This window comes from Chenopodium album, chromosome 5 (genome assembly GCF_948465745.1).
Source record: "Chenopodium album chromosome 5, dcCheAlbu1.1, whole genome shotgun sequence".
Classification (NCBI taxonomy): Eukaryota; Viridiplantae; Streptophyta; class Magnoliopsida; order Caryophyllales; family Amaranthaceae; genus Chenopodium; species Chenopodium album.
The window spans coordinates 8,569,926-8,588,374 of record NC_137838.1 but is presented as its reverse complement, the minus strand read 5'-3'; the positions used below and the strand labels follow the sequence as shown (position 1 = coordinate 8,588,374).

The following is an 18,449-nucleotide window of genomic DNA, read 5'->3' as shown; positions in this document are numbered from 1 at the left end:
CCTTGATAATCTGCAGATGCACATAATTATTTCAGAGCCTGTACATTTGTAATTCATTTTAATTTGGTGATGATTTCGTTTAATAAAACGTTGCCGGTTTTCAAAATTAAGAGAAACTCCCTTTCTATATTCAATGGTCAATAAGTTTATGCCTAGATTTGGCTAGTAGTTCTGTACTTCTGTATGCATCTGCTGTGCATCTATTCAAGAAGACGTGATAAACTGAATGACCACATCTTGTTAATCTGTAGTGTAGGCATAACTGCTGACTTTTATTTCCACAGAATGTATTGTGTATGTCAAAGACTTTCATTATCATTTATCAATATAATGTACTTCGTAAGATATAGTAGGTTTCCATGTGATATTTTCAGTAGAAATTGTGGTGAAAGGGTGAAATCTCTGATTAAAGGAGAGATTGTGGAAGAGCTAGTAGCTATGACAAATGAAATAAAACAAGGAACTATTTAAAGTAGAGGTTTTGGGTGTTTGTGTCGGGTTCAATGGGACCGGGTTGGGTGGGATTTATTCTTAAACTTGAGTCATGTTAAATTTTCAGGTTCATGTGAATCGAAGCCTGAATTGATATTTTATAGGTTAGTTTTGGAGCAAGTCGACTCGAATATAAATTTGACACCTTTTATTTTAAAGTATATAGTACGTGTGAGATAAACACACAAGAAGGTAACTTAAAAATATTACAATGGCAATAACATCTAGAGTTTGAGTAATTTAATGATACTAGTATTATGATTATTGAGGAGATGCGGGGGTGTGAAAAGAGAGCTCGATATATCTTTTTTTTTTAAAACAAGAAAAGGATAATATATTACCACTAGATGATTAAAACATCTAGGGAATCATAGTTTTGGAACAAAAGGGGCTGCCATGGTTGCATTGTAGCAGAAAATTGCAAACCAATAGGCCAAAACCAACAAGTAGATAGAAAGTAAAGGAAAGCTGGAAATAAATATATATATATATAAAAGCAGGGAAGCATAGTAGTAGTAGTGTATAGGGGAGCCCAGCAGCAGTGACTCAAGGAACACTTCATGAAGGAGATTGGTTTTCATCCATCATGGAGATGGAGTTAGCAAGCTCCTTGGTGTAGGAGTGAGTTAGACCAGGAGGGGAGTAGAAGTGAAAAAGAATATCGTCATCAGTCATCCCCCTGCCAATTTCGGCCAGATCATGAGCAATCTTGTTAGCAGACCTCTTGACATGGAGCACCGTAACCTGCCATTCCCTTTTGAGAAGCTGAGAGACATCATTGATTATGTTGAAGAGCTGATGGTCCATGTAGAAATGTGGGTTCTGAATCATGCAAGTGAGGGCTTGTGCATCGGTTTCCAACTCAAGGAACCTTATACCTCTTTCCCACGCAGTGTTAAGACCTTCCCTAATGGCGAGAAGCTCAGCTGAAGCAGCCCCTAGAGTCTTGATACTCATAGTGTACCCAATCTGCCACTTCCCTTTTTCACAGCGTATGACACCTCCAGCACCACCTTCTCCCAAGCTTAGCCAAGAACCATCTGTATTGAGTTTATAGTAACCCCTTTGAGGGGGGGGGGGGGGGGGGGGGGGGGGGGGGGGGGACCAAACTCTAGCAGAAACGGGTCTACTTGAAGATGCAACATCTAACCCAACCTGAGATAACTTCAAGGTAATAGCATAGTCGCAATAAAATTTGTTAAAACAAGTGTGAATAGAAGCCATCTTTTGGTTGAAAACCATGTTGTTTCTAATTGACCAAAGATGCCAGAGGAACTATCATGGTTGAAATTTTAAAAAATCCAGTCTTCAAAATTCTCATAATAAAATTCAGCATATTTAAAATCTGTGGGAGGGAAATATTTAAAAATAAGGGCCCAAAAAGCTTGGCTATTAGGACAATCTCTAAAAAGATGGATATAATCCTCATAAGAGTAGTTACATCTAGTGCAAATAGGGTCAAAGTTTGGAATTTTTGAGGCTAGAACAGCCCCTATAGGGAGAATTCCTCTGATTATGTTCCAAAACAACATTCTATATTTGAACGGGGCATGAATTTTCCACAAGTTCTTCCAAGGGAAAGTAGAAAGGAAAGAATTGGGAGATTGAGTAGGGGAAATAGAGTTGAAGTAAGCAGATTTAATGGTGAAAGAACCGCTGTTATGGTGAATCCATCTCAGTTTGTCCTTGGGAGAGTGGAAAAGGGGAAGAGGGATAGCTTCAATGTTGAGAAGAGTATTAGAATCAAGAAGGTGCAAGATAGGGGAAGTGTTCCATTTATTGTTTCTTATAATGTGAGAGACTCTCCAATGGCCTTTCGAATCGGGAATTTTAATGTTGTCGTCAAGATATAAGGGTTTATCCCCAATCCACTTATGAAACCAAAGAGAGGTATCCTCGCCATTGTCTATGTGGATAGTGATACCTTTTTTAAGGATATCTCTCCCTTAAAGAATATCCTTCCAAATTGGGGAGTCGGTAATCTTGGCATTATAATCAAGGAAGTTAGAGTATTTAAGATATCTTTTGTTAAAAATTTTAACCCAAAGTTTATTAGGTTGGGTAAGGATCTTCCATCCTAGTTTTGCCATAAAACAAAGGTTTCAAATTTTCCGTATTGACTATGAATTTGGTTCATTGGAGTAATGGAGTATATTGTATTGTAGTATTTAAGATATAATAATAGTCACTGTTTATTTAAAAAAAAAACAAAAAAAACAAACAAACAAATTGGATTTTACCACAAATGAAGTGCTTTGTTAGTGAGTTAGATTGGTTAATTAGATAGATTATGTTGGATTTTAGAATATCACAAACATTTCTTTGTTCTTAGTGGGTAAAGCCTAAAGGTACGACTTAAAATAATCAACTTTAAGACTTTATTTTGCTACTCTGTAATATTTTTCTATCTTAATTTTAGTTTATCTACTCTGTAATATTGATGCGCTTACATTTAGAACACAAAAATTAATTTACTACGTGTACAATCTAGTGCTAAATTGCTAATACGCCTATTAAAGGGCATATGCCGCATATCACATATGCTGATATGTAGAGGTTATAGTTCACTACCGTCATTTTTGTTGAAATGAGTCCATAATAAACATTGAATGGTTCAATAATTACGTTCATATGATACACTAATGGTAAGCTTTGCATCTTACAATTATGAAGTTATGAGGTCAAATCTTACTAGAGGCACTTTAGGGTGGAGATTCCCTTACCCTTTTCTCCCACTTCAAATAATTCGGACTGGAAGAACCTATGAAAGGTAAATATAAATATATATATATATATATACCATTTTAAAAATTTTGTTGCAACTTACCACCCATTTAACATATAACAATTGATAAATTTAGCTAAAAAAATGGTAATTTGGAATAAATCTTTAAAATGTGTGTGTAGTACAATTATTATGCGATGGTGACACAGCAGTTCAACACTTCAACTCGTGTAAGAGACCTATCTTATTCTTATGTCACGTTTGGTATAAGAACAAGAAATAAAGATAAGCAAATAGAATGAAATGTTCTACCAAAAAAAAATAGAATGAAATGAAGATGAAATGCAATTGAAATTCAAAAGCTATACTTTCTTCTTTTCTATTAATTCCTCTTTCTAATTTTTACTCTTAGGCCCCGTTTGGTTTAATGTAAAACATTTTCAATGGAAAATTAGTTTTCATGAAAAACATATTTTCAAGGAAAAACACAATTGCAAATTAGTTTAAAAATAAAAATTAAGAGTGGAAATGTAAGGATGAATGAGAGGGAAGTAAAAAAAAAAAAGGTAAGGAGGAGAGAGGAAAATGTGGCTTCCCTTGTTCTGAGAAGGAAAATGCTTTCCACCATTAAGGGTGGAATTCCACCCTTGGAAAAATTGTTTTCCACCACTTAACAAACCAAACAAAGGAAAACGGGAAAAAATGAAAAATTCATTTTCCATTAAAACCTTTTACATCAAACCACCTTAAAATTCATTCAATTTTCTCCCCCCCCCCCCCCCCCCCTCTCTCTCTCTCTCTCTCTCTCTCTCACAGTCTCTACTCCATTCAAGTTTCCTCAAGTTTTCCATTGAAGCATACTCTGAATTTTCTCTCCTCCATTAAAGTTGAGGTATGATGTATGTTTTTCTTTAAAATCGTCAATTATCTGATAATATAAGCTTTAATTACACAATTATCTTAGATTTAATTGCTCTTATATAAATTATTGAACTTTTTTTTTTCAATTGCCATATCATTCTAACAATTTTACATTAGTACTTTGCTATAAATTAGAGCATTTGTCGCCGTTGATTTCTGTTTGGTGTGACTTTAATTTGTAATTTGGTTTGGTTCATTCTTGAAACACTCCTAATTGTTGCATTTGTGTGGTGTTGTTGTGATTGTAAGCTGAGTTTCTTGTTTCAATTCGTATGTGCTGGTCAAATTTTGATCAGAAAAAGTATTAAGAATGAGTACTTTTCATTAATTTTCAATTTAACTAAAAGAGTCATTAATTGGTCCTGGAAAATATGATTTTGACTGAATAATGTACAAAGATAAGAATGATTAATGGTTTAATGCTGTTTAAAGACTGCATGAATTAGGATTTGTAGCCCTTTTTGGGTTTTAATTAGTGGTTTGCTTTGATCTATATGGAGGTGATTAATTTGCTAGAACACTGATTGTTGGTGGTGAATTATTCGTTTAGAGCACTATCAGCATAGATAAAAAAAAAATTCCCTCACCACTCTCTCTCAAACTTTCCCTCTCCTCCACATCAGATTTTTAAAGAAAGAATTTTTTCCATCCCACCAACAACAAACCAAAAAATTCCCTCACCACTCTCTTTCTTACTTTTCACTATACCCCACTATATTCTCTCTCTTACTTATTTTCAATTATTATAATAATTATTATTCATATACTTGATGATAATTAAATTGTGACTTTAATTAATTACGAACTAATTAAATAATAATGATTAGTGGAAGACATAAGTAATAAAACTAGAAATGCATTACATTAATAAAAAGTAAAATATGATTACGATACATGATGATTAAAGCGTCATTAGATTTTAAGGGTTATTGTCACCAAACTTTTCCCAAATGTGCTCTATCAAGTCATCTTTCAAGGATTGATGAGTTCGTCTATTGCGCATAGCATCCCTTATCTCCAAATATTTATTAATGTCGATAGGACGTCCTGTTTGAAACTGAAATGTCTCATCATTATTTGGAGTACCACTTATACTAGCTTCACCTCCTAGACGTGACATTGGGCGATCTGTTTCGTAATATCTTCTTGTTACTTCAGCATTTTTATAAGTATCTCGTTCATCCTCTACTATCATGTTATGAATTATGATACAAGCCTTCATAATGTCAGCTAGCACATCTTCATCGTAAGCAAGAGCTGGTTGTCGTACAATTGCAAACCTCGCTTGTAGGACACCAAATGCACGTTCGACATCTTTACGTGCAGCAGCTTGTCGTTCAGCAAAAAGCTTATGCTTATGAGTTTGAGGATTGGTAAATCCTTGCACAAAAGTAGCCCAACTCGGATAAATACCATTAGCTAGGTAGTAAGCCATATTATATTCATGGCCATTGACATTAAACTTCACTGGAGGTGCTCGACCTTGCAACACATCAGTAAAAACTGGTGAACGGTAAAGTACATTAAGGTCATTACAAGAACCTGGAATACCAAAAAAAGAATGCCATATCCATAGATCTTCATCTGCAACTGCTTCTAAAATGAGGGTTGCATTCTTATTTCGTCCGCAATATTGACCTTTCCATGCATTAGGGCAATTCTTCCACTCCCAATGCATACAATCAATACTGCCAATCATCCCTGGAAAACCCCGTTGGTCATTTCTATACAGGATCTTTCGTAGGTCTTCGTCCGTCGGGCTGCGTAAATATTCAGCTTCAAATACCTTGATGACCCCTTCACAAAAGTTTTTAAGACATTTCCGTGCAGTTGTTTGACCCATACGTAGATACTCGTCAACTGCGTCAGGAGCCACCCCATACGCTAACATTCTCATCGCTGCCGTGCATTTTTGTAGTCCAGACAACAACCCCAACTTCCCAGATGCATTTCGCCTTTGCTGGAAAAACACATCATTTTCCACAATCTTATTCACAATCTTACAAAACAGAGGTCGTTTCATCCGAAACCTCCGGCGAAACTGACTTTCATTATATACAGGATGATCCGCAAAGTAGTCGTTGAACAATTGGTTGTGCCCTTGCTCATGATTTCTATCCATTTGAATCCGAGTATGAGCATTTGTATTATTACGTTGATCTCGAGGTGGAGATGTTGGGTACAATATAGATGGTAAGTGATTATTGACAAGGTCGTCAATAACTTGGTGAAATTCTTCATTACTATCAGATGAAGAACTTGAGCTTGAAGAACTTTTTTGAAACAACATTTGTGTTAATTTTAGTAAATTTATGTGGATGATGTTTTGAATGTGTATTGCAAACCATTCACATAGTCTTTATATTAGAATGAATGAGGCACATTTGTAGAATGACAAAAATAAGACTACACAATGACATAAATAAGATTACTACACAATGACAGAGTACCATAAAGATTACACAATGACATAAATAAGACTACACAATGACATAGCTAGATAAGACTACATAATGTCAGAAACAAGACTACACAATGCAATGGATAAGACTACACAATGTCATAATTAAAACTACATAATTAATGTCAGAAACAAGACAATACAATGCCAAGCCAAAATACTAAGTGGTCATTTTTACCCGTACAGTTCCTGGAGTAATTTCTGCTTAAACTTCTCTTCCATTTCATTAAGCGATGTCTTAGACAACAAGACTTGCAATGTATCGAATTTTTGATTCAGTTTATCTGCCTCCATCTTCTCTTGTTGCATTTGGAGATTTTTCTCCTCCAACTCTAGTTGTCTTTGCTTCCTCATTTCCTTTTGTATATCAAAATCAAGTTTCTTTTGTTTAAGGCTTACCTCAACATCACGTTTATCATTGTAAACTTTCATCTGTTCACCAACAACAGTCAAATCTTTTGATGCTAACCCTTTGCCTTTTCTTCTGGCCTTGGCTTTCTTAACACCTTCAGGGCGACTCATACCTCCAGATACAAAGCAACTAGTAGCATCGTCTCTAGTTCTTTTACCACTACCGCTGCTCTCTTCAAGTTCTTTTTCCGCTTTGTGTTCAGCATCAACTTTCTTTCTTTCTTCCTTATTCAGACCCCACCTCATGAACTTTCTCCACTTTGGATATTCATTCACCTTTCCCCACGCAAATTGAAATTTAAAATTCCTTGGCGGATTTTGACAGGACCTTCGAAACAATTCATGGGCATTTTTTACCACATCACTATCATTGTACCCACTTCCCGTTATTTTACCAGCTTCTTCCATAACACTTGCCCAAATGAATAGGTCAGCAGCCATCCTCCTCCAATGAGTCTCCAACATGTTCTTGTTCCGCTCTGGAATTTCATGTGGTCGAGATAGATGAGCCGCATCATATTCTCGATGTATATCTCTCCAAAGATCAGCAAATTTTCTATCTTTGCCAATAATTGCGTCTGTGCAATTGTTGAAGTAAGCCTCAATTAGAGCTTCTTCCTCTTTAACAGACCAGTCACGGGTGTTTGTTGCAACTGGAATTGGCTTATTTCGCTCTGGCGGATACTATGGTGTCTCTGGAACGATTTCTTCTTCATCACTAATGAATTGACTATTACTTCCTTGATAGATTTGTGGAGACTGGTTGTAATTTTGGTGAGTTGGTGGAGTTGTTTCTTCTGGAGGTGGTTGTTGTGGTGGAAAATTAGGAAAATTTGGAAAATTACCTCCAAACATTTGAAAAAACTGAGAAAATTGTGGATGATTCATAAGTGATGAAGGATCAAAGTCGTTCAGATTTTGTGAACGATTGGGATGGATCCATTTTTACTTTTAAAAAAGGGAACAAAATATCAAAAAAATTTAGGGGAAAAAAAATTACACACTTGAATGATACAATTATGAAATTTAAAGAGTAAAAAACGATATTTTCATAGTATCAAAATATTGAAAAATGGATGTCTATTTATAGATCAAGTTTTTTTTCCGTTGGTAATTTTAGTTTTTTTTTAAAAACAATTTACTGTATACAAAATAGCCGTTTTACACTAAAACGGTAATATATTTACTGTTAGAACAAAGCTCTTCCAAAAAATGACACGTGTAAGAAGATCAATGGCTGACAATTAAACTCACCACAACATTGTATTTTTACCGTTGAAATATTAATTAATGTTAACTTTATGGTGGGCCCCACACAAAATTAATAAAAAAAAAAAGAAAAAAACACAAAAACCTGCGCCATACCCCACCAAAAGTCAGCAACAATCAAGTTGAGAAAATTTTCTCCAAGAGAAAAAAATCTCATTTTTTCTAGATTTTTTTTGAGAAATTTTGTTGGTGGGATACTTTTTTTGGGGGAAAAAAAATTCTAGAGGAGAATTTTTTCTCTATTGCAAGTGCTCTTAAGAGACGGTGAGTGAGTGGTTACCCTTTGCCCCGTTTCCCAGAAATTGTTCTAGTGAAACTATTAGGAAAGAAAAAATCAAATTTGTGGATCCACTGAATTGTTACTTGAGATGACAATATGATTTGTCCAGCATGAAAAATTAATCTTACACTATTTCAATAAAGCCCTACCTTATCAACAATATGATTCAATGTTTGCGTTATTTTTACTTTGAATGGAATAAACCAGAGCTTGCAACCATTACCTTATTCAGTCACATCTTTTTGTCAGAAAAAATGGATATTATTGGAACAGGGTTATCAGCTGCTCAAACTCTGCTTGCATCGCTGCAGTGTTCAGAGCTACAAGAGATCCTTTCAATCTTTGGCTACAAATCGCAGCTTGATGATCTTCGACGCACAGTCTTTGCTGTCAATGCTGTGCTACTTGATGCAGAGGCCAAGCAGGAGCTCTCCCATGAAGCACAGTATAAGCTCCAGGAGCTCAAGGATGCTGTCTTTGAAGCAGATGATCTGCTGGACGAGTTTGTTACTCTTGCTGAGCAGAAGCAACTCTTGGAGACTGGTGGTAGTCTCTCTAAAAAGGTGTGTCGTTTCTTTTCTGATAACCCACTTGGTGTTGCTTACAGAATGTCTCAAGGGGTTAAGAAAATCAGAAAGAAACTGGATGCTATTGCTTATAACACTCAGTTTAGCTTTAAGCATGATCCCGAGCCTATCCGAAGGAGAAGGCCCGAGACCTGTTCTTATGTGGATGCAGGTGATATCATTGGAAGGAAGGATGACTTGGAAAAGATTGTCGGTATGATGCTCGGTTCTAATGTGCAACGTGATGTATCTTTTCTCACGATTGTGGGAATTGGAGGGTTGGGCAAAACAGCCCTTGCTCAACTTGTGCATAACGATCCAAGGGTTATAAGTGCATTTCCGTTGAGGTTGTGGACTTGTGTCTCTGATCAAGATCAGCAGCAACTTGATGTAAAAGATATTCTTTTTAAGATTTTGGCTTCAGCTTCAGAAGGACTCCACCATGGATCAGGTACAAAAGCAGCTACGCGATCAACTAGCAGGTAAAAAATACTTGCTTGTTTTAGACGATGTATGGTCTGAGAAGTGTGATCAGTGGCGTGACCTCGAAAGATTCTTAATCGGAGGTCAAAGAGGAAGCTGGATTTTGTTAACAACACGTTCACTAGCAACAGCAAAAATAATAGGAGACGGTCTAACACACGAGCTCCAAGGCTTATCAGAGGAGAATTCTTGGTGTTTGTTTGAAAGGATGGCTTTTGGATTGCAATCATCTAAACCTCCTGAAGACTTGGTCAATATAGGGCAAGAGATTGTAAAAGGATGTTCTCGAGTCCCTCTTGCTATAAGAGTGGTAGGAAGTCTCTTATATGGCCAAGACAAAAGTGGCTATCACTTGCTCAAATCCGATTAGCCAACCTCAGAGAGAGCCAAAATGACATCATGCCTATATTGAAGCTGAGTTATCATAATCTCGAGTCTCCACTGAAAAGTTGTTTCAGCTATTGTGCGTTGTTTCCCAAGGATTATCTGATAAGAAAGGAGATGCTAATAAGCCTTTGGATGGCACAAGGCTATATTGTTCCTTTAGATGAAGGTCAAAATATTGAAGATGCTGCAGAGGAATATTTTTCAATTTTGTTGCAAAGATGTTTCTTTCAAGACGTACGCAGAAGTGTATTAGGTTTTGGTATCTTGTTTTTTAAAATTCATGATCTAATGCACGATGTTGCTCAAATAGTAACCAGACAGGAGATTTGTGCAACATATAACTTAGAGGACAACTTGGATAATAAAGTCCGCCACCTGTCTGTTTCCACAAACAAAGTTACAAGATGTTCGTTATACAAGTCCCATATTCGGACGTATGTTTTTGTTGGCGGCGGGGAAGTTAAATTGAATCAGTTCTTCACAGAGGCATTATTGGCTAATTGCATTCGCCTCAGGGCATTGGATTTGTCTCATAAAAGTATCAAAACTTTGCCAGAATCAATAGGTGAACTGTTGCATTTGAGGTATTTAAATCTTTCGGGGAACAACAGACTAGAAGTGCTTCCGAAGTCAATTACAAAACTATGTAATTTACAAACCTTAGAGATAAGTGATTGCTTTCAGTTGAAAGAGTTGCCAAAAGATTTGACCAGGCTGGTGAAGCTTAGGACCTTGATTACGTATGGTTGTGGCATGAAATGTTTTCCCAAGGGGATGGGTAAGTTGATTAACCTTCACAGGCTAAGTAATTTTATAGTGGGTGTTGAAGGAAGTAATTCAACTACGAAGCAATGGTTTGATGGACTGGATGATCTTAAGGCTATGAACAACCTCAAAGGTAGTCTTAAAGTCCAGTTTAAGTGGCCTAAAAATGTCATTAAGGTAGACGGCAGCAGAACTGAAGGACAATATTTAAGGTTTAAGGAACATCTCAATCGCCTTACGTTTCGTTTTCATCATCAGGAGGTAGTTGGAGATGTGGATACTGAGGAAGCAAGAAGATTTATGGAAGATCTACAACCACATTCGAATCTCAAGTACTTAGAAGTACGGGAGTACCGTGGTGTGAGAATGCCTGGTTGGGCAACCCTTCTCCCAAATCTCGTAAGCATTCGTCTTTTGCTTTGTGAGAAGTTGGAGTACCTACCATGTCTTGGAAGCTTGCGACATCTCAAATTCCTCGATCTTGGGAGGTTGCCTAAGTTGGAGTACATAGAAATTAGTCAAGGAGTATCTTTCTTCCCATCCTTGGAAAGCCTCGAGTTGTTTGATTTGCCCAAGTTGAAAGGATGGAGAGATGATCTTCTTCTCCTTGAAAATAACAAAAAAAATGCAATTATGTCTCTCTAACTTGAATATTGTGTGTTGCCCGGAGTTGACATGTATTCCGCTGTGTCTCAAGGTGGAAGTTTTATACTTAAGAGACTTCAATAAAAGACTGAAAATATTACGAACAAAAAGGGAGGAAAAAATAGGAGAGGTTCCTCCCTCATCATCAGTTTTCTCTTGTGATAAGTTGTCGCAGTCATTGATTGATCTTGAAAATTCGAGTAAAAGTAGTACTGTTCCATTTCCTACATTAAGGAAAGTGGAAATAGACAATGTGGTGTGGTTAAATTCTCTGCCTATGGTGGCCTTTCAGAGTCTTGAAAGCTTATCATTTCAAGATGTTCGGTGTGAGTTGGAAAGCTTCGAAGAAGTAGAGGAGGTATTTCGCAACTGCTCGTCTTCTCTGCAAACATTGGAAATTAGATGCTGTGATAAACTAAGGAGTGTTTCTGGGGGATTAGAGCATCTCACATCCTTAAAGTGGTTAGAGATATCCAACTGTCCTAATGTGAGGCTATCAGAAGAGACAGAGGATGCCAGGCCATGGCGATCCCTTCACTCTCTCCACAGCTTGAAATTTTGGGGTCTCCCACAGCTAGTGAGTCTGCCTGATTGGATGCAATCCTTGGCTGCCCTCAAATACCTTTATGTTGAAAATTGCAAAAGACTCGAATCAATACCGAATTGGATGCCTAAACTCACCTCTCTGAACCAACTTGAGTTCTCTGGATGTTCAGAAAGCCTGAAGAGTAGATGTCAAAGAGATCCCCCGAGGGAGGATTGGCCTTACATTAAACACATTCCTATCATCAAATTTCGAAACGATGATCTATGACTTATTTCCTCAGCTCTCTACAATCATTGTTATTCCATAACCAGGTACGCAGACAAGCAAATACTATTCCCTGCAACTTGATATATATCATACTTCTCCGTTTCATACTAATATTTTCTAGCATTCTCCTTTAATATAACTCACAACATTGCTGCTCTTTCTTGATGGGTCGGTCTTATGCTGGTTTGTTGCAAGTTTTCACAGTTTTGGAGTATATGATCATTAATCAATTAAAATTGCTCTGGTTCAAGTTTTACAAAACTGATTCATCTCTTAGGTCCTTTCCTAACAGTAATTCTGCTTTAAATTCTGCTATATATTTCTCTTGCATATTTCAAGAAAATCGAGGATGAAATTTTACAACTGAAATTCCATCATCATAATAAACATGGTTAGCAAATGAAGTTTCTGCTCTTAGAATGCCTTATTAAGATCAATTATTTCAGTTTTACTGTTTTTTAGTTATTACTTAGGTTATTACATCTTTGTCCAGATAAAAGTGTCACAATAGTTGGATGCTCACTAGTAAGTTGTATTTTGCACTGTGCAGATAGCTAAAGCTACTAGAGAAATTCAGAAATAAGGTGGAAACTGTTGAGAGTTGCTCACAAAGTGCTGCTACAATACAAGGGCAACAAAGCTGGTTTCATGGAGAATGTACACAATGTATTCCTCTCCCAAATTTGAAAGAACTTTTTACCAATTTAAATGTTATCTTCCAACATTATATGTTACTAATTATAAGCGATATCAATCCGCATTGTATCACGGGATTGCTGGCAGCTTTATAAACTTGTCTAGAGTTTGCCTCATGAGCAGCCATGAGATAAGAGTTGATCTGAAGATAAGAGGTCTTCAGTTCGCAGCTTGAAAAAGCATAGAGTTGTAAATTACAGAAGCATTTCAAGTATGCAGTCATTCTCTTAAGCTATATTATTTCCTGCACACCCTTCTTTTTTTTTTTTTTGGGGGGGGGGGGGGGGGGGGGGGGGGGTTCTTGATAATCTGCAGATGCACATAGTTATTTCAGAGCCTATGCATTTGTAATTCTTTTTTTTTTTTTTTTTTTTTTTTTTTTGACAAAAGAGCTAGGAAAAAACTAATACTGAAAATACAACAACTGTCTACGACGAGCACACCCCGCCAACCAGGTGAAACCCAATTCCGAATCTGACACACCAACAGGGAACGAACGAGCTTGTAATTCATTTTTATTTGGTGATGATTTTGTTTAATAAATCGTTGTCGGTTTTCAAAATTAAGAGAAGATAAGATACACTGAATGACCACAATACCACAACACCACAACTTGTTAATCTGTAGTGTAGGCGTAATTGCTGACTTTTATTTCCACCGAATGTATTGTGTTATTGTGTAAGTCTGATGTCAAAGACTTTCATTCTAAATGTGATGTAAGATACAATAGGTTTCCATGTGATCTTTTCAGTAGAAATTGTGGTAAAAGGGTTAGATTTTCTTACATACTTTTAAATATGTGATTAAAGCGGAGACTGTGGAAGAGGTGAAGAGCTAGTAGCAACGACAAATGAAATAAAACGAGTACTTTTAAATATGTTAAACCATTCCTTCGCCACACTCTTGAGGGTGGCCGGAAAGCACCTGCACCAAGTGGCTGAAGGAGTTATGTCTTCGTCGTGTGCAATTACTAGATATATAATTGGATCAAATTATTGAGATAATTAAGTTCGTACATTTGGGTCGTCGTTTTGCCATAGCTAGAGGTACTAACGATCTTTGGACTAGTAAAATAGCCCAAAGCCCAATTGGACGGATCCTATAAGGTCACACAAAGGGGCTAGATCGAGCATTAGAGGACGAGGCCCATCATGGGCCTCATCACTCTAGGTGGCCGGCCATGTAGTGGATTAGAAGGAGTTTTGGGCTTCGTGCCCTAGTCTAATTATAATGAGATTATAAATAGACTAGGTGCCTAGGTTTGCAGTAAGGAAGCAATTAACTGATTAGTGTGATCAAACCCTAATTAGCAAACACGAAACCCAACCCCTCTCAAAGTCCTCTCTCTCACACGGCTCTCTCCTCCTCCTAGGCGCCGGTGGTGTGTCGTGGTGGTGGTGGTTCGTGCGGTGGTCGGTTGTCCGTAAAGGTGGTGATCGCGGTTTTCCTCAATCACTCGACCAATCTAGTAGTGGTGGACGGCTCGTTCGAATCTCGTGGACTAAGTAGAGGAGCAACGCTTGGGGCTCTATTCTCTCCCTGATTTGCCTGTCGAATAGCTTCGTGGAATTCACACGTCAAAGGTATGATTATGTGTCTTGTGTGTTATGCATGTGATTCTTGGGATTGGTACTTGATTGAATATGATTCATGTTTTTCCGTTGTGTAGTACCTATAAACTCCTACAGTGGTATCAGTTAGCCTCTTGCATGAACGCGCTAGATCATAATAATACGATTATTTGATGTCCACGTTAATTTTATAATCAATTAAGAGGGAGAAATTAATTTAATTATGGTTCAATTATTATATTTAATGTGATTAAACTTTTGGAATCGATTAAATGTGATTTAATTATGCTCAAAATAGCCATGAAGAGACCGAATTTTAGCCCTAATTGTTCGAAATTTTCGAACCCCCTAACCCTAAATTTCGAAATTTTCAAAAATCCTAGCCTTAAAATATGATTTTTGTGCTTGATTTTGATTTAATTCGATTTATTTTATGATTCATAATTTTAATCAGATTTATTTATACATAAAAGTGTTTTGTGTATGATCATCAATTTAATTTTAAAAGTTAGAATTAAATTGGGATTAATTTTATGATAAACCCTAATTTTAAAGTTGAATGTGATTTAATTTTAATCTTATGGACTGATTTAATTTAATTATGATAAGTGTTATTTTAATTAAATTAAAACAAAAAAAAAAAGTTTTAAGTGGTCGGCAACCGCGGCTAGGTGGCGCAGCCACGGCGGCTGCCGACCAGGTGGCAGTCCGAGAGGGAGGGAGGGAGGGCAGGCGGTCTGGGGTGGCTGTGGGCGGCAGCGTGCAAGCGTTGCACGGCTGCCAGAGCAGCTGCCCGCTGCTGCCTTGCGGCAGTGGCTGCTGTTAAGGCAGCCAGCCCCTGTGGCTAGCTTCGGCTAGCCAACCACGGTGGCCGGCGGTGGTGGCTTGCGGTTTTTCAAAAAAAAAAAAAATTAATTATCTTATTTTAAAATTATTTAAGATAATTATGAATTATTTTGGGATAAAATCAGTTTTATTTTGGATAAGATTGAATATTTTGAAAATATGATCTTTTATTTTTAAAAGATAAAGTTGGTTTTATTTGGATAAAATCTTTTATTTTAGTATAAAATCAAATATTCAAAAGTTGTTATATTTGATATTATCCATATTTAAAGTTGTTAAATTGGTAATTATCCTAATTAAAGTGGTTAATTTTGGATAAGTTTGACTAGGATATTCTGAGCATATTCCAAAAGGATAATAATTGATTTAAATAATGTGATTATCCCATAATTAGATTATGATATAATTGATTTTAAAATTATTTGATTGGCTAATAATTAGGATAGAATCTCCTAAATTTGATAGGATAATCATGGAAGATTAAATAAGATTTATCTTTCTAGATTAAAATATGATTTGATTCTATCTCATGACTAAATTAAATATATGATATTTTATAAACGGTCATGAATAATATATGATATTATCTAATTATGATTAAAATATGAGAAATTTTAGGAAATGCGTTGACTTTATTATGAACATTCGATGTTGTAGTTTAGACAAGCATATTGAGTGATTTATTATATGGCACTTTTATAATATATGATATTATGTTGCTATATATAGACTAGTATGGCCCATAGATTCTTAAATACGATTTGCGCATCGTGATGTATTTTTGTAATCTAAATACGGTCTGCGTACCGTTGAGTATTTTTGTAACTTTTATTTAAAGTAAATAGAATAGTTATTTAAATAGTGTTAGTCCAAAGAAGCTAATGAAGTGAAGGCCCAAAGGAGCAAGGTGGGTGGAGATCCATGACGATTCAAGTGGGAGCTATTTCATTTCTAGTTTTCTTAGGACTAAGGGGCCATACTATGTCATGATTTATTGCATTAGTAGATTATGTATGTTAGATTTTATTTATGTTGATTGATGATGCGCTAGAGTTCACTAAATAATCACAACATAATAAATCTAGGTCCCAGTAATATTGAGATTGGTTTTCCAATAAAAAAACCCGATGAAACCTTTGATATTTATGATGGGTCATGCCAAAGCTGGGTGTCATATTATATCTTAGGGGAGTGGGGGTAAAACAAATTTTACACTTTTAATTGGTTGTGCTCAACAAGGTTACCTAAAGAGTTTAGAACCTTGAAGCAAAGGGAAATAATTAAACATGTGATGATTAATTATTCAACCAAGAGTTACAAGAGTTGTAATCAGTAAAGAGTTTACTCACCTTGAAAATGTAATGGTTGATGTTAGGGCCAAAGTCCGGTCAATTATTGCACAAATAAAGGATCTTGGAATCACTTAAATTCAATTGAGATCAATTAATTATTGAATAAAGTGTTTTAAAGTTACCAAATGAATGCGTTTATGGTACTTTAAATTTTATATTAAACATAATTTTTAAACTTTGCTTATTTTGACATAGATGGGTAGCCGTAACCACAATGACAACAACGTTTACAACCTTCGACCATTCCTTGAGAAGGATAGGTTGACAGGGGAGAACTTTTCCACTTGGGAAAGAATGCTGAGACTTGTTCTGAAATCTGAGGGTAAAGAGGACATCATTGACACCCCATTACCAGGACCTCTGCCAGAAAATCCAACTGCGGCAGAGATCAAGAAGCACAAGAAAGCTCATGACAGAGCTATACCTATCACTTGCTTAATGATTGCTACCATGGAGCCTAGTCTTCAAAAGCGTTTTGAGGACCAGGATGCCTACTCAATCATGCAAGAACTCAAAGCTTTGTTTAAGAAACAAGCTAGAGGTGAAAGGTATGAGCTCCATCGTGAGATTCTGGATTGTAGGAGGGAGAAGGGTGCCACAGTTCATGATCATGTTTTCAAAATGATCGGCCTAATTCAAAGTATGGAGAAACTGGGGCACCCATATAGTGATGATTTGGCAACAGACATCATTCTCCATTCACTACAAGAAAGTTTCAACCAGTTTATCATGAATTTTAACATGACTGCCACTGCAAAGACTATAAATCAATTGTATGCAATGCTGGTTAGTGCTAAGAAACAAATCCCTAAGGAACCTAAGAAGGAAGTTCTTATGATTCAAAAGGGAAAGGGGTTCAAGAAGAAGGGGCAAAAGGCTAGTGCCAAGAGCAAGGGAAAGCAAGTTGCCAAGGCTCCTGAAAAGCCTAAGACGACTCCAAAGCCCAAGGCTGCAAGTGAAAGTGAATGCTTTTACTACAAGAAGAAGGGGCATTGGAAGCGAAATTGCCAGAAATACCATGACTTCCTCAAGAAGAATGGAGCATTAACCTTAGGTATAATGTTATAAACATTTTAACATTCACTTAGGTATGTGATACCAAGTTGCAGTGCTTAACATAGTGATGTTGCGCAGGAACTGCAAATAAGTGAAGCTAGCATGGAAATGGAGCTTGAAGGTTCACTAGAAGTGTTTAAGTGCCAGAGATAGCTTCATAGTTTTAAATTTTTGATTAGTTTATCATGATTTTAGAACAATTTCCAGTTTTGATGAGACAATATTTCGGTTTTCTTGTTTTGAATACTGAATTTGGTTTACTTGGCTTGGACAAGTGTTGATCCATGACCAGGGTAATAAATTGTTTTCATTTTGCTAGATATGAGTTAATTTTGTTTTATGACATTGATATAATTAGATCACAAAATAATTTAGATGATTCAAAATACACTTACTTACAACAAGCAAAGTTAGGTCACATTAACCATTTGCACATCCAAAGTTAAGGATGGACTCATATTCTTATATGATTATGAATCACTTGAGAATTAGAAGTCATGCTTGATAAAAGTTAAAATGACCATGTTGCCTTTTAGTAGAAGGGGTAAAAGAAGCTAAATGACCTTTTTGTACTCATACATATGATGTATGTGAACCAATAAGTTCAAAATTAGCAAAGAGATTTAACTATTTCATTGCTTTTACTAACGATTTAAGTAAATATATCGATAATTACTTAATGAAGTAAAGCTTGGAAACATTGAAATGT

At 36.3% G+C, this 18,449-nt stretch overlaps 2 protein-coding genes and 1 pseudogene across 3 annotated transcripts; 1 reads left to right on the top strand and 2 right to left on the bottom strand.

Annotated features, from left to right (window-relative positions):
• The first annotated feature begins 4,034 nt into the window (after positions 1 to 4,034).
• On the top strand, positions 4,035 to 13,109 carry LOC145630322 (putative disease resistance protein RGA1; annotated as a pseudogene). The gene is made up of 3 exons (XR_014112034.1): positions 4,035 to 4,109; positions 8,809 to 12,263; positions 12,770 to 13,109. The product of XR_014112034.1 is annotated as a putative disease resistance protein RGA1 (transcript).
• Positions 5,058 to 6,428, bottom strand: LOC145632535 (uncharacterized). The gene is made up of 2 exons (XM_081684903.1): positions 5,777 to 6,428; positions 5,058 to 5,680 (listed from the first exon to the last, which is right to left on the bottom strand). The coding sequence occupies exons 1-2, from the start codon at positions 6,426 to 6,428 to the stop codon at positions 5,058 to 5,060; spliced, it is 1,275 nt and encodes a 424-aa protein (XP_081541029.1).
• On the bottom strand, positions 6,774 to 7,475 carry LOC145632534 (uncharacterized). The gene has a single exon (XM_081684902.1). It carries the CDS (start codon positions 7,473 to 7,475, stop codon positions 6,774 to 6,776), a length of 702 nt encoding a protein of 233 aa, XP_081541028.1.
• Positions 13,110 to 18,449: the final 5,340 nt, after the last annotated feature.